This window comes from Macaca fascicularis, chromosome 13, assembly GCF_037993035.2.
Source record: "Macaca fascicularis isolate 582-1 chromosome 13, T2T-MFA8v1.1".
Lineage (NCBI taxonomy): Eukaryota > Metazoa > Chordata > Mammalia > Primates > Cercopithecidae > Macaca > Macaca fascicularis.
Window position 1 is genome coordinate 95,445,011 of NC_088387.1, and position 14,473 is coordinate 95,459,483.

At 45.1% G+C, this 14,473-nt stretch overlaps 1 protein-coding gene across 1 annotated transcript; it reads right to left on the reverse strand.

Moving 5' to 3' along the window:
- Positions 1-1,718: 1,718 nt before the first annotated feature.
- Positions 1,719-9,909, reverse strand: CENPA (centromere protein A). Its single transcript, XM_005576339.5, has 5 exons — positions 9,646-9,909; positions 4,032-4,141; positions 3,439-3,516; positions 2,944-3,124; positions 1,719-2,505 (listed from the first exon to the last, which is right to left on the reverse strand). The coding sequence occupies exons 1-4, from the start codon at positions 9,737-9,739 to the stop codon at positions 2,990-2,992; spliced, it is 417 nt and encodes a 138-aa protein (XP_005576396.1). The 5' UTR covers positions 9,740-9,909; the 3' UTR covers positions 1,719-2,505; positions 2,944-2,989.
- Between the last annotated feature and the right edge of the window lie 4,564 nt (positions 9,910-14,473).

Sequence of the window (14,473 nt, forward strand, 5' to 3'; positions counted from 1 at the left end):
TTCAATTGAAAGGTTAGAAAAGAATGTTGATGAAATCACCCTGAAAGTAGGGAAAAACAAAATAAAAAAATAAAACAAGGGCATGGCAGCAAGCATCTATAGTTCAAAATACTTGGGAGGCCGAGGTGGGAGGATTGCTTGAGCCCAGGAGTTTGAGGCTGCAACGAGCTATGATTGCTTCACTGCATTCCAGCCTGGGTGACAGAGCGAGACCCCCCTTTCTCTCAAAAATAAATATGGCCAGGAGTGGTGGCTCACACCTGTAATCCCAGCACTCTGGGAGACCGAGTCAGGCAGATTGCTTGAGCTCAGGAGTTCAAAACCGGCTTAGGCAACGTGGCAAAGCCTTGCCCCTACAAAAAATAAAATTAAATTAAAAATTAAAAAAAGAAATTAAAAAATACATAAAACAAAAACCCGGCCAGGCATGGTGGCTCACGCCTGTAATCCCAGCACTTTGGGAGGCTGAGGTGGGTGTATTACGAGGTCAGGAGTTCGAGACCAGCCTGGCCAACATGGTGAAACCCAATCTCTACTAAAAATACAAAAATTAGCTGGGTGTGGTGGCATGGGCCTATAATCCCAGCTACTCGGGAGGCTGAGGCAGGAGAATTGCTTGAACCCAGGAGGTGGAGGTTGAATGAGCCAAGATCATGCCACTGCACTCTAGCCTGGGTGACAGAGCAAGACTCCATCTGGGAAAAACAGAAAACAAAAAACCCAACAACATCATAAGTGCTCAAAATTTATAGTAAATTGTAACAATATTATGTAACAATATCATGATGTAAACCACTTACTCTCATGTTATCATATAAATACCATGTGGTGCTGAGAGCCCGGTTCCTGCCTGGCATTTGAACGTGATGTACATGTATTGCAGCAATATACTGGTTAGTACAATTTCAAGAGAGCTGAGAAGTGTCAATTTAACGAAAACTAGAGGAAGATTATACTCTTTTAACTAACGACATTGACAAGAACATTAAATATATTTGTGACTAGATAAGCTTTATTCGAATGCCTGCATAAAAATAAGCTGATGTCAAACAGGAAGAGGTTTTTCCAAAGGCTTAAAATTTATTAAACAGGCTGGGTGTGGTGGCTCACGCCTGTAATCCCAGCACTTTGGGAGGCTGAGGCGGGTGGATCACTTGAGGTCAGGAGTTCAAGACCAGCCTAGCCAACATGGTGAAACTCTGTCTCTACAAAAATACAAAAATTAGCCAGGCATGATGGTGGATGCCTGTAATACCAGCTACTAGGGAGGCTGAGACAGGAGAATCATTTGAACCCAAGAGGCAGAGGTTACAGTGAGCTGAGATCGTGCTATTGCACTCCAGCCTGGGCGACAGAAAGAGACTCCGTCTCAGGAAAAAAAAAAAGTATTAAACAATAGAACTTTGTGCATCTCTTTAATCTGTCTCTGACCTCAGTTGACTGACACATCATTGTTAGTAGTCTGCCCTCACTAATCATTTTCACCACATACAGATCTCATATCTTTGGGCGACACTTCCCATGTCTCTGGAAATCTTTTAAACTGCTTTCAGTTACAACAGAAGGGCAAGGTTTTCATCTGGTCATACTCTACTCCATCAGAAGCAAAACCACCTCCCTTAATTATCTTGTTTAAATTGTGGTTGTTTGCAAACAAAGAACTTATTGTTAACGTACAAAAAGTATAGTATAATCTCTATGCTATAACAGTAAGTCCATTTTCATTAAATAATTATTTTGATTTTTATTATCTCTCTACAAAGACACTACGAAAATACCTGTAAAAGCATCGAAATGGTACTTTAAAATCCTGAACTGATAAGATACATCTTCTATGATTTACAAGAGTAAAATGTTAAATTCTACAAGTTAGAATTTCTGAATTGATTTTGACAGGAATTTACTAGAAAGAACCAGAACATCAAAGCTTACAGATTTTCTATTCATCCCCAATTAAGTTTCTGAAAAGCTACACATGTGTGGACAAGCACAGTCCACTCAGTTACTTGATGCTGCCACTAATGGTGAGACTACTCTGAAGGGCAGAGGTCTATATGCTGGAAATACCCAGCCTTCCAGGCAACTGCTCAAAGTGTTCTCCTCTTATTTTTTTCCTTATGTGTCAAATAGAAGTACAAATGTACACATAGTAAAAAATGTAAATACTACAGAAAGATCTAAAATAATAAGTACATATCCTTTTTCCCATACCACAGCAAATCTGATGTTTTCAAAATCCTCAAATAGTCACATGAGTAACTCACAAACTAAAGTCAACCTTGGAGTCTCTTTATCTGAAAATTATTTTCAGGCCTTTGGAATGGTGTTGATTGTCTCATATATTACCTCTGTTACAGAGGAAAGTCATGCAGTCTTCTTCTCAAAAAAAAAAAAAAAAAAAGTTTAAAGCAACATGCACATACTGTTCAGAGACAGCAAAGTCCAGACAGCATCGCAGAGTCCACTGGATCTAATCATGGCTCCAGAGAGTCCCTGGTATCATCCCTGAAATTAAGGAAGCACACTTACTAACAAGCCATTTTCAAAAGTAAGAAAACTTAATCAAAAAAGAGAAAGTTTTCTCTTAATCAAAATGAGGTCATCTGATTCTTATAATCTCAACACTTTGGGAGGCCAAGGCAGGAGTTGCAGCGAGCCACGACGGCACCACTGGTGACAGAGTGAGACCCTGTTTCATAAAAATAAAACAACAACAATAACAACCAAAAGAAATTGGGGTCATCTGGTCATTATTTAATAGAAGGATATCTTTTATCTAACACTGTACAAAAGGGCACAAGCCACATAGTCCCAGACAGTCAAAACTAGATCAAACCTTTACTAGAGAACAAAGGGAAGGTGAGGTGGCAAGGGACTAAGGATGGAGAAAGGAAATTCCTTGAGAAATTCCAGCCCCAGTCATGAGAAAGCGGGTGCGCTTACCCCCTGGCTGAGCAGGAAAGCCTGCAGAAACACTGGGCGCAGGAGCTCAGCCGAGTCCCGCCTCAATGCCCCGGATCCTCCGGGCCAGTTGCACATCCTTTGGGAAGAGAGTAACTCGGCCGGCATGTAAGGCGAGGAGATAGGCATCTTCAAAGAGATGAACTAGAAATGCTTCCGCTGCCTGGAGACAGAAAGAGAAAAAAAGATGGACACAGGTGAAGGGGCATAGGCTGCTTTTTCTTGCAGACCCGCTAAACTTAATCTCTGAGGGCACAAAGGACTGTAGGAAACTGTTCACAGAATGAGACCGAACTTTGCCAGGGAATTCTGCTGTCACCACACAGAATCCAGCCTCCAAACCCTCAGGGGTTACCTTGTTGTTCTTTTCCAGGAGGTCAGATTCAGCATGTGACACTCCAGTCAGCCTTGGAGAATTCTAGGCTGCCTCTTTCTCCCACTCAGCCCTCACCCAATTGTGCCTTGGTGCCTTCTTACCTCTTGTAGGGCCAACAGGGCCTGGGCTTGCCAATTGAAGTCCACACCACGAGTGAATTTAACACATATTTCTCTTGCCTGTGAAGGAGTGGGGATGGGGAGGAGTAGGAGTAGGGAGTAACAGAAGAGAGATTCAAGGGACAATGATGCTCTCCATGAGTTCCAGTGAATCCCCCTTTCCATTATGTTTTCCTGGCCCTTAATCTTAGGACCCAATTAGGAGCAGGTGTTGACTCCTGGGAGCTTAGGAACTGGCGGATCTCTTACTGGTGATGGGGAAATCACCAGTAACTGGGTGATGGGAAGCAATCTCCCAGGATAGCAAAAGGGATCCAAGGGTGGACAAATGAGAGAGTTCCTATTTATGTAGTCAAAAACTACAGTTTTAAAAAGGTAGTAGGGGTTAGAAATCAATTCCATAAAGAAGTACAAGGTGCTCTTGGAGGGCTCATGTTTTCAGAAAAGATTCCCCTACCAGGTTACAAAAGAGATCCCTTGGTCATTTAGGTAAGAGACAGTAGGGTCCCTAATATCTGGGAAAATTTTAAAAAGGAGGGTGGTATAGGGGTTGGTGGGAAGCTCCCAGAGCTCACCAGGCGGCTGAAGGGGTACTTCCTTATCAAGAGGTGTGTGCTCTTCTGAAGCTTTCGGATCTCCTTTAGCCAAGCTTGTCTCCGCCGACCATGTTGACGGGAGGAAGGGCCTGAGCAAAAGAAAGGTAAGTTCAGTGGAAAATAGGTGATGCCTCACAGCTTGGCTGAGTCAGGTAAGCTGTCAAATCACTAAACTATATCTATGTGCCTACACTCCACAGAGCAGGGATTTTTGTCTTTTTATTAGGTTGGTGCAAAAGTCATTGCAGTTATGGCAAAAACCACAATTACTTTTGCATCAACCTGATATATAGTTATTTTGCTGCTATCTTCAGCAACTAGAAAACGGCAAATAGGTGCTAAATAAATATTTTGTTAAATGAATGAGTGAATGATCCTCTGCATTTGATTTTAAATGCTAATTCTTCCATGAAGCCTTTCCCGAATCCTGATCCCTTCCAAACAGATGGGTGACCGTCCTCCTCTGGGCTTTGCAGGACTTTGTACAAGTCTTAGATCTTTCTCACCTAGATTGGAAGCTCAATTATTTTGTTTTTCGATTTCTTATTTGTTTTTTACAGCTGGAAAGAATCTGAGGGACTAGTACAATTCTCTTGTCTTGATTATCCTGAGGCCCAGCGAGGTGAAGACAGTTGGTCAGCCCTCATTAGTGGCCAAGCTGAGACCTGTGTAAGGAATGGCCTAACTCAGTGCCAGTGTCAGGCACCTGGGCTGTGGAGTCAGAGTCTTTGGCTCAAATCCTGGTTCCAACAAGAACAAAAAAGAAAATAACCTTAAAAATATTCCCAAAAATAGAAATCAAAAAAGTCAAATTCTCTAATCAGAAATTAAAAACTCATGAATATAAAAACCAGTTTCTTCTAACTAACCCTGTGTTGAAGAGGAAACTTAATTGAAATTAGACTATTTAGAAATGAATAACAATAAAAAGCCCATACCCCAAAATCTATGAGATACAGCCAAAATAGCACTAGAGGAAAATGCATAGCCTTAAAGTGTACCTATTAGAAAACAAGAACATTAAAAGATATCTGAGCTAAGCATTCAAATTAAGTATTAGAGAGTTATTAAAGTAAACCATAACAAGATAGAACAAAAGAAATATTAGATAATAAGTTAGTGAAAATGAAAGTTAAAGAAAAAACAGCACAGTTGCTCCATAATTACAACCAAGGACCAAGATGAGTGAACCTCCGATAAGTTGAACAAACAAACAAAATACAAAAATAACATTTTGAAGGATAAAATTGTTTCAGAAATGTTATTCAAGATCCAGCCAAGGAAAGAGACTCTACACCAAGTTCAACAGAAGGCATTTAATACAATAAACTAATCACAAAGTGTTAGAAGAGCTGCAAGAGCAAGTGGGGAAGGTGAGACAATCCAGAGACGGCCTGTGCCAGGCAGCCGGCAGAGAAGATCATCCCTGGGTGAGGCTAGGGAACATAAGCCAATGAAACAGGGCAGTGTCCAGGAGACTGGTGACATTTAAAAGAGGGAGGACCCATACCCAGGAGACGAGCTACTGACACCTCCCTCCCTCCCCACCACCAGTTGGCAATCCAGTCACTGGAGGCAGTCTTTAATAAACAGACATAGGGCTGGGTGCGGTGGCTCATGCCTGTAATCCAGCACTTTGGAAGGCCAAGGCGGGTGAATCACCTGAGGTCAGGAGTTCGAGACCAGCCTGACTAACATGGAGAAACCCATCTCTACTAAAAATACAAAAATTAGCTAGGCGGGGTGGCGGGCACCTGTAATCCCAGCTACTTGGAAGGCTGAGGCAGGAGAATCGCTTGAACCCAGGAGGTGGAGGCTGCAGTGGGCTGAGCTTGCATCGCTGTACTCCAGCCTGGGCAACAAGAGCAAGACTCCGTCACAAACAAAAATAAATAAATAAAATAAAAAAATAAACAAGACATAGCATTCACAGAAAATGTGAAGATGAACACAACTAAAGATCACCCAACAATTTAAGAAGGCCAATACCATGAAAGAAAGGAACCAAACTCAACAAACAAAATAACCAATACCAGACGAAATTGAGTTAATAGAGAAAAGAGATAGAAACCTCGAGAGAAAAATGGATAACAATCTCAGAGAGGTAACAGAGATATGAAATCCATGAACCAAGGACAAGTGGTTCTGAAAAGTAACCAATTAGAGAGATCATGGAAAAGAACTGGGATCAAAAATTTAGTAGTTGGGTCTTGAAATGCCAACATGAAGAGATGGAATTTAATCCTAACGTAAGAAGAAGCCAGGGAAGAGTTTTAAGCAGAATAGAGATGTTGAAGGTCACTCCAGCTGCTGTGTAAGGAAAGAAGTGGAAAGGGACAGAGTGGAAGTGGATTAGCAGCTGATTAGGGGGCTCTCACAGTTGCTCTTGAGAGACGCTGGTGGCTTGGACTAGGGTAGTGGGAGCAGAGATGGTGAAAATGGAGTGATTAAGGAGCAGTTTGGAAGTAGAATTATCTGGACTTGCATTTGTATTGGAGATGGTGGTCTCCCAGGCTTGTGGTTTGAACAACTGGGTGGGTAGTTGTGCCATTTACTGAAATGGGCAAACTGAGGATGAAGGGGCTGGAGGGGAGTAACCAGAAGTTCAGTTCTGGGTGTGTTAAGTTTAACATAACCACGAGCCTTCAGATAGAAAGGCAGTTAGATATAGGTATCTGGGGTTAGAGGAGAGATCCAGGTATACATAAATTTGAGAGCTGTCAATGTAAATCTCGGTGGGATTTAGAGCCACTGAGGAGATGAGACCATCTAGGGAGGGGGTAGAAAGGAAAAGAATGTCAAGGAAGTCCAACATCAAGGAGCGGAGGGAGGCAGCACAAGCAGTAAAGAACACTAAGCAGAACTGCCAGAGTGCACAGTGGCATGGAAGCCAAGGGAACAGAATGCTTCAAGGAGAAAGAGGCCCACTGCATCAAATGCTTCTGAGACACAGTAAGAACACAGACCCGCCTACTGGATTTGGCACTACAAAAGGTGCTGGTGACCCTGACAGGAGTAGTTCAAGCAAATTAGAAGTGGGATACTGGTTGTGGGGAGTCAGATTGGAGTGGGTTGTAGGGTCACTAGGAAGTGAGGAATCAGACGCAATGTATGTGGACCTAACAAGTCTGGCTATTTTAAAAGGAGAGCTATGAAGGGAAATAGAGAGAAATGGGAGGTATAGGGAAGTGAGAATGTGGGGTCAAGGAAACACCCCTGCCCTTTCTCTTAAGATCATAAATATGGTTGGGAGCGGTGGCTCACACCTGTAATCCCAGCACTCTGGGAGGCCAAGGCAGGCGGATCACTTGAGGTTGGCAGTTGGAGACCAGCCTGACCAACATGGTGAAACCCCATCTCTACTAAAAATACAAAATTAGCCAGATGTGGTGGCGCATGCCTGTAATTCTAGCTACTCAGAAGGCTGAGGCAGGAGAATCACTTGAACCCAAGATGTGGAGGTTGCGGTAAGCCAAGATCACCGTTGCTCTCTAGACTGGGCAACAAGAGGGAAACTCTGCCTCAAAAAAAAAAAAAAAAAAAAAAAAAAAAAAAAAAAGATCATAAATACTAGAGCACATGTGCCAATGCCAGTGTTAAGTGTCTGGATTTATCTAAGCACAGGTAGAAAGCTCCTTTGTAGGTGAAAGAAGGATATGACCAAGACCCCATGTAGAAGGAGGAAGAGCTTTGATAGGAAGGGGGACACCTAGTCAAGGCCATCATTGGCTAAGAGTAGGGGGAATGGAGCTGTAGGAAGTCGAGGAAGGAGAAAAAGGTATGAAATAGTCATGGGGAGAATGGAAAAGCAAGAATTCCAGACAAAGGGCAGGCACGATGGCTTTTCTTTGTAGAGACAAAACAATTTGTCTCTACAAAAAAGCTTTAAAAATAGTCAAGCATGGTGGTGCACATGTCATCCTAGCTATTCGGGAGGCTGAAGCAAGAGGATTGCATGAGCCCAGGAGGTCAAGGCCGCAATGAGCCAAGATAGCACCACTGCACTACAGCCTGGACGACAGAGTGAGACTCGGTCTCTAAAACTGAAGAAAGAATACCAGACAAAGGTGGTAGGACTGCCAAGAAGTGTTGACTGCCCATTTGAGATAAACCTTCCATTTGATCAGGAGTAGAAGGATGCTTCTACCTTGGAAAGCAACAGCAAACATCATACTTCATATTCCTGTTAAAATTACAAATAAGACAAAGATGGCCAAAACACCACTCTTAGTGAGTCTCAGGGCCTTACTAATACCATACAATAAGAAATAAAATGTTTAGAGACGAAAATGAAAGATTCTAAAGTTATGTGCAGATGACATAATAGTCTACTTAAAAATTTCAATTGAAGCAACTAAAAGAGACTAGGATGAACGAGAAGTCAGCAAGTTGGCTGGATGCAAAGGTTAAATGCTTGTGTTTTGGGAAAGAAAAAAAATCCCATCCGCAACAGCAACATCTAGAAACAACCTACTCCAGCCTAGGCAACATGGCAAAACCCCATCTCTACTAAAAATACAAAAAATTAGCCGGCATGGTGGCATATGCCTGTAGTTTCAGCTACTCGGGAAGCTGAGGTGGGAGAATCACCTGAGCCTGGGAAGTTGAGGCTGCAGTGAGCCCTGATGGCATCACTGCACTCCAGCCTGGGCGATAGGTCTCAAAAAAACACAAAAAAACAAAAAGCCTATAGGCACAGTGGCTCATGCCTGTAATCCCAGCACTTTGGGAGGCCCAGGCAGGAGGATCACTTGAGGATCACCAGGAGTTTGAGACGAGCCTGGGTAACATAGGGAGACCGAGTCTCTACAAAAAACAATGAAACAGACAAACTCTCCAATACACTTCCCATCTTCTTCCTAGCTATGCAGCAAGAGTTAAGAGATAAGTAAAGCAGCTGTTGCCACCGTGTACCACACAGGCATCTGCCTCCTCCTGCCCTTGGGTCTCCCATCCACCAGCCTACCACACAGACAATGAAGACACAGACTTTGGCCCCTCTTTCCCCGGACACAAGCTCTGGAACGCAACAGCGTGAGCAGCGCAGAAGGCCTCGGTTCGAGGCCTAAGAGCCTGTCCCGGAAGGGGAAAAAAAACCTGAAAGACACCTCCTAAGAGGACTCCTGTTTGAAATCGTCACCGAAAGCAGTCAATACTTGTGCAATCTAAAAATGCACAAACACAGAGGATTGGAAATCCCGTGTCCGCCAGAACAAGTTGTGTGACTCTGCTCAAGCTCCCCGGCTTGTGCCTTGGCTTTCTCATTAGCTGTAAAATGGGCACGATATGAAGCTGAGATAACGCACGAACAGTGGGACGCAATGCCTGGTTGGCGGTGGGCGCTGGGTAACCGCTAGTCCTAACAAGAAGACGGCGTTAGGGGCCAAGTGGCTGCGCCGGTCCCTTCACGCTTTCGGAACCGCTTGCTCCAGTCCCTCGCAGGGCTGCCACCGCCCGTGCCCGGAGCGGATGCCAGACGGCGGAACCGCGTTGTCCCCCAGCAGGGAAGGCCACGGGATCGGGATTCGGGAGATCCGGGCTCCGCCTGCGAGCCTCGGTTTTCTCCTCTACGAGATGGGCCGCGGCCAGTTACCTAAGGAGGGGCCCCGCCGGGAGGGGCCGGGGGTCGGGCTCGGGCTGCGCCTTCTCGGGGCCTCGGGCTTGCGGCTCCGGCGGCGCGGGCCCATGTCACGCCGCGGAGGGTGCCGGCGCCCGGCCCCACGGCTCCTGCTCGGGCGGCCGGGTCCGGGAGCGAAAGGCTGGCTTCTGGGGAGTCCAGAGAACGCTGGGCCGCGAGCCTCACAGGAGCCGGTGCTTGGCCGCAGTCCGCGCCGCTCGCGTTCAAATCGCTCGCTCCGCCCACTTCACCGCCGGCGTTTTTTAAAACCCGAATCCAGCGACTTCCAGTGGCTGACTCTGGAACGCCCCTTACGTAGAGCGACTGCAGGTAGGGCCAATGAGAGTATGAACAAATAGCAGCGATGATAGGAGGATAGGGGCGACTGATGGTAAAATCAACCAATAGACACCTAAAGAAGTAAGAGGGGGCGGGAAATTCTCCTGCCCCCTGCTTGCCAATCTGGGTGCTGGTGTTTGCGGGACCATACTGACATCCTCAGGTGCCCTCCAGTCAAAACACCGAAGTTCAGTTCGGAACGTAGATGGTGTGTTTGTAGCACGTGCTTTTCTAGACAAGTCACTTTCCTTAAACATTTTATGCTTTGCCCTAGCAACGCAGAGACGGCTTTTAAAGACGAGGAAACAGACCCACAGAGAATGTGACAACCCCATGTCGTGTCTGCGACCCTTCCAGGAATTATCCACAAATACACTCAGAAGCCAGTTCAACTGCGTGAACTTCAACTGCTGATCCTTGGGGTCGCGGGGACGGCGGGATCGGCGGAGCTTGGGTTCCGGCAGGGCAGGCCTCGGCACTATAGCAACGCAATCGTCCCAGAAAAACGCTCACTTCCCTTTGTTGGGGATAATAAAAATTCAAGTCCTGTCCCAGTATGTAGAGTAAGGAGAATTTTAATTTTCTAAATTTTATTTTTTGCATTTTCTAAATGTAGTACAGTGAACATGTAATCAGGAAGAAAGTTAGTTATAAAATTAGTGATTTCATGGAACCCTTGTGCATTGCTGGTGGGAGTGTAAAATGCTGCGGCTGCTGTGAAAAATAGTATTGGTGGTTCCTCAAAAAATCAAAAATAGAATTACCAGATGATCCAGTAATTCCACTTCTGGCTAAATATCCAAAAGAATTTAAATATAGCCAGGGACTTGAACAGATATTCTCACACCCGTGTTGATAGCGGCATTCTTCACAACAGCCCGAAGGCAGAAACAGCCTGAATGCCCATCAACAGATGTATGGATAAACAAAATGGGGCGTATACCACAATGGGAATTCTGACACCTGCTGCAACATAGATGAACCTTGAGGACGTTATGCTAAGTGAAATAAGGCAGTCCACCAAGGGACAAATGCTGGGCCGGGGTGCGGTGGTTCACACCTGTAATCCCAGCACTTTGGGAGGCCGAGCTGTTCGGATCCCTTGAGTTTGAATCCAACCTGGCCAACATGGCGAAACCCCATCTTGCCGAGTGTGGTGGCTCACGCCTGTAATCCCAGCACTTTGGGAGGCCGAGGCCGGCGGATCACCCGAGGTCAGGAGTTCAAGACCAGCCTGGCCAACATGGCAATACCCCGTCTCTATTAAAAATACAAAAACTAGCCAGGTGTTGTGGCATACACCTGTAATCCCAGCTACTAGGGAGGCTGAGGCAGAACTGCTTGAACCCGAAAGGCGGAGGTTGCAACGAGCTGAGATTGTGCTACTGCACTCCAGCCTAGGTGACAAGAGCGAGACTCTGTCTCCAAAAAAAAAAAAAAAAAAAAAACACAAAAGAGAAAAAGAAGAAAGAAGAAACCCCACCTCTAACAAAGATACAAAAAAAAAAAAAAAAAAAAAATTAGCCTGGGCATGGAGGTGCACACCTGTTGCCCCAGCTATTCAGGAGGCTGAGGTGGGAGGATCACTCAAGTCCAGGAAGTTGAGGCTGAACTGAGCCATGATTGTGCCACTGCACTCCAGCCTGGGCCACAGAGTGAGACCTGTCTCAAAAAAAAAAAAAAGGACAAGGCTGGGAGTGGTGGCTCATGCCTGTATAATCCCAGCACTTTGGGAGGCTGAGGCCAGTGGATCATGAGATCAGGAGATTGAGACCATCCTGGCTAACATGGTGAAAACCCACCTCTACTAAAAATACAAAAAATTAGCAGGGGGTGGTGGCATGCATCTGTAGTCCCAGCTACTCGGGAGGCTGAGGCAGAATTGCTTGAACCTGGGAGCAGGAGGTTGCAGTGAGCTGAGATTGTGCCACTGCACTCCAGCCTGGGCAACAGAGCAAGACTGTCTCAAAAAAAAAAAAAAAAAAAAAAAAAAAAAAGGGACAAATACTGTATGAGGTACCTGCAATAATTGAACTCAGAGACAGAAAGTAAAATGGTGGTTGCCAGTGAGTGGGGGAGGAATGGGGAGTTAGTATTTAATAGGTGGAGAGTTTTAGTTTGAGAAGATGAAAAATTCTGGATATGGATGGTGGTGATGGTTGCACAACACTATGAATGTGCTTAATGCCACTAACTGTACACTTAAAACTGGTTAAAATGGTAAATTCTATGTTTTGTGCATGTGTGTATATACATATATACACACACACACACACACACACACGTTTCCCCCCACCCCCCCAACAGGGTCTTGCATTATTGCCTAGGCTGGAGTATAGTGGTGCAGTCAGAGCTAACTGCAGCCTTGAACTGCTGGACTCATGCAGTCCTCCCACTTCAGCCTCCTGAGTAGCTGGGACTAATAGGAATGCACCATCACGCTTGGCTAATTTTTTAAAAAACATTTTGTAGGCTGGGTGCAGTGGCTCAGGTCTGTTATCCCAGCACTTTGGAAGGCTGAGGTAGGTGGATCACTTGTGGTCAGGAGTTGAGGTCAGAGACCAGTCTGGCCAACATGGTGAGATCCTATCTCTACTAAAAATACAAAAATTAGCCGGGCGTGGTGGTGTGTGCCTGTAGACCCAGCTACTCAGGAGGCTATAGCAGGAGAATCGCTTGAACCCAGGAGGAGGAGGTTGCAGGGAGCCAAGATCATGTCATTGCATCCCAGCCTGGGCAACAGAGAGAGACTCTGTCTCTAAAAAATAAAAAAAATAAGTTTCCCAAGTGCCCTGGTAACTCTGGCTTATCATATAGCCCTTATTATACAGTCATGTATCTATAATAAAGGCATTATATAGTTCCCATGCTTAACAATGGGGATATGCTCTGAGAAATGTGTTGTTAGATGACTTTGTCATTGTGCAGTCATAAAGTATACTTACATAAACCTAGATGGTATAGTGTACTCACACCTTGGCTATATGGTATAGCCTACTGCTCCTAGGCTACAAACCTGTGCAGCATGTTCCTGTACTGAATACTGTAGGCAACTGTAATGCAATGGTATTTGTGTATCTAAACATATCTAACCTAGAAAAGGTACAGTAAAAAACAGTATAAAAAATGGGCTGGGTGCACTGGCTCACCCCTGTAATCCTAACACTTTGGAAGGCCAAGGCAGGAGCATTGTTTGAGCCTGGTAGTTAGAGATCAGTGTGGGCAACGTGGTGAGACCCCATCTCCACAGGAAAAAAAAAAAATTAGCTGGGCATGGTGGTGCATGCCTGTAGTGCCAGCTACTTGGGAGGCTGAGGCAGGAGGATCGCTTGAGCCCAGGAGTTTAAGGCTACAGTGAGATAGGATCATACCACTGCACTCCAGTGAGAGCAACAGAGCAAGACTCTGTCTCTAAAAAGAAAAATTTTCCTTCTTCAATAATAAATTACCCTTAGCTTAATGTAACATTTTAACTTTATAAGCTTTTTAACTTTAAAATTTGACTCTTTTGTAATAACATTTAGCTTAAAACACACACTGTGCAAGTATACAAAAACATTTTTTCTTTATATCTTTACACTTTTCTTTTTTTTTTTTTTTTTTGAGACTGAGTCTCACTCTGTTGCCCAGGCTGGAGTGCAGTGGCACGATCTTGGTTCACTGCAAACTCCACCTCCCGGGTTCAAGCGATTCTCCTGCCTCAGCCTCCTGAGTAGCTGAGATTACAGGCTTGTGCCATCATACCTGGCTAATTTTTGTATGTTTAGTAGAGACGGGGTTTCACCATGCTGGCCAGGGTGGTCTCGAATTTCTGACCTCAGGTGACCCACCCACCTCGGCCTCCCAAAGTGCTGGGATTACAGGCATAAGCTACCATGCCTGGCCTCTGGCTGCAGTATCTGTGGCAGAACGGGACAGGCAAGGACTGAGAACCAGGACATCTGGCTTTTGCCTGTAACTGGCTGTGTGACCCTTAGGAAGTTCTGCTTTTTGGGTTTCTTCATTTGAACAATTAATGGAAGACTAGGCAACTGGTATGCTTTTCAAACACTGGAGAGATTTTCCATACCAACACTCTAGAGGCTAGCTCCAGACACCCTCTTGTGCCCCTTCTCTTTCATGAAAAAAGTCCAATACTGCTGATATGGTTTGGATGTGTGTCCCCACCCAAATCTTATATTGAAATGTAATCCCCAATCTTGGAGGTGGGGCCTAGTGGGAGGTGACTGGATCATAGGGGTGAATTTCTCATGAATGGTTTAACAGCATCTTCTTGGTACTGTCCTCTTGAAAGTGTTCTTGAGATCTGGTTGTTTAAAGTGTGTGGCACCTCCTCCCGCGCCCCCTTGCTCCTACTCTGGCCACGTAAGATGTGTCTGCTTCCCCTTTGCCTTCCCCTATAACTGTAAGTTTCCTAAGGCCTCCCCAGAAGCAGATGCTGCTATGCTTCCTGGATAGCCCGCAG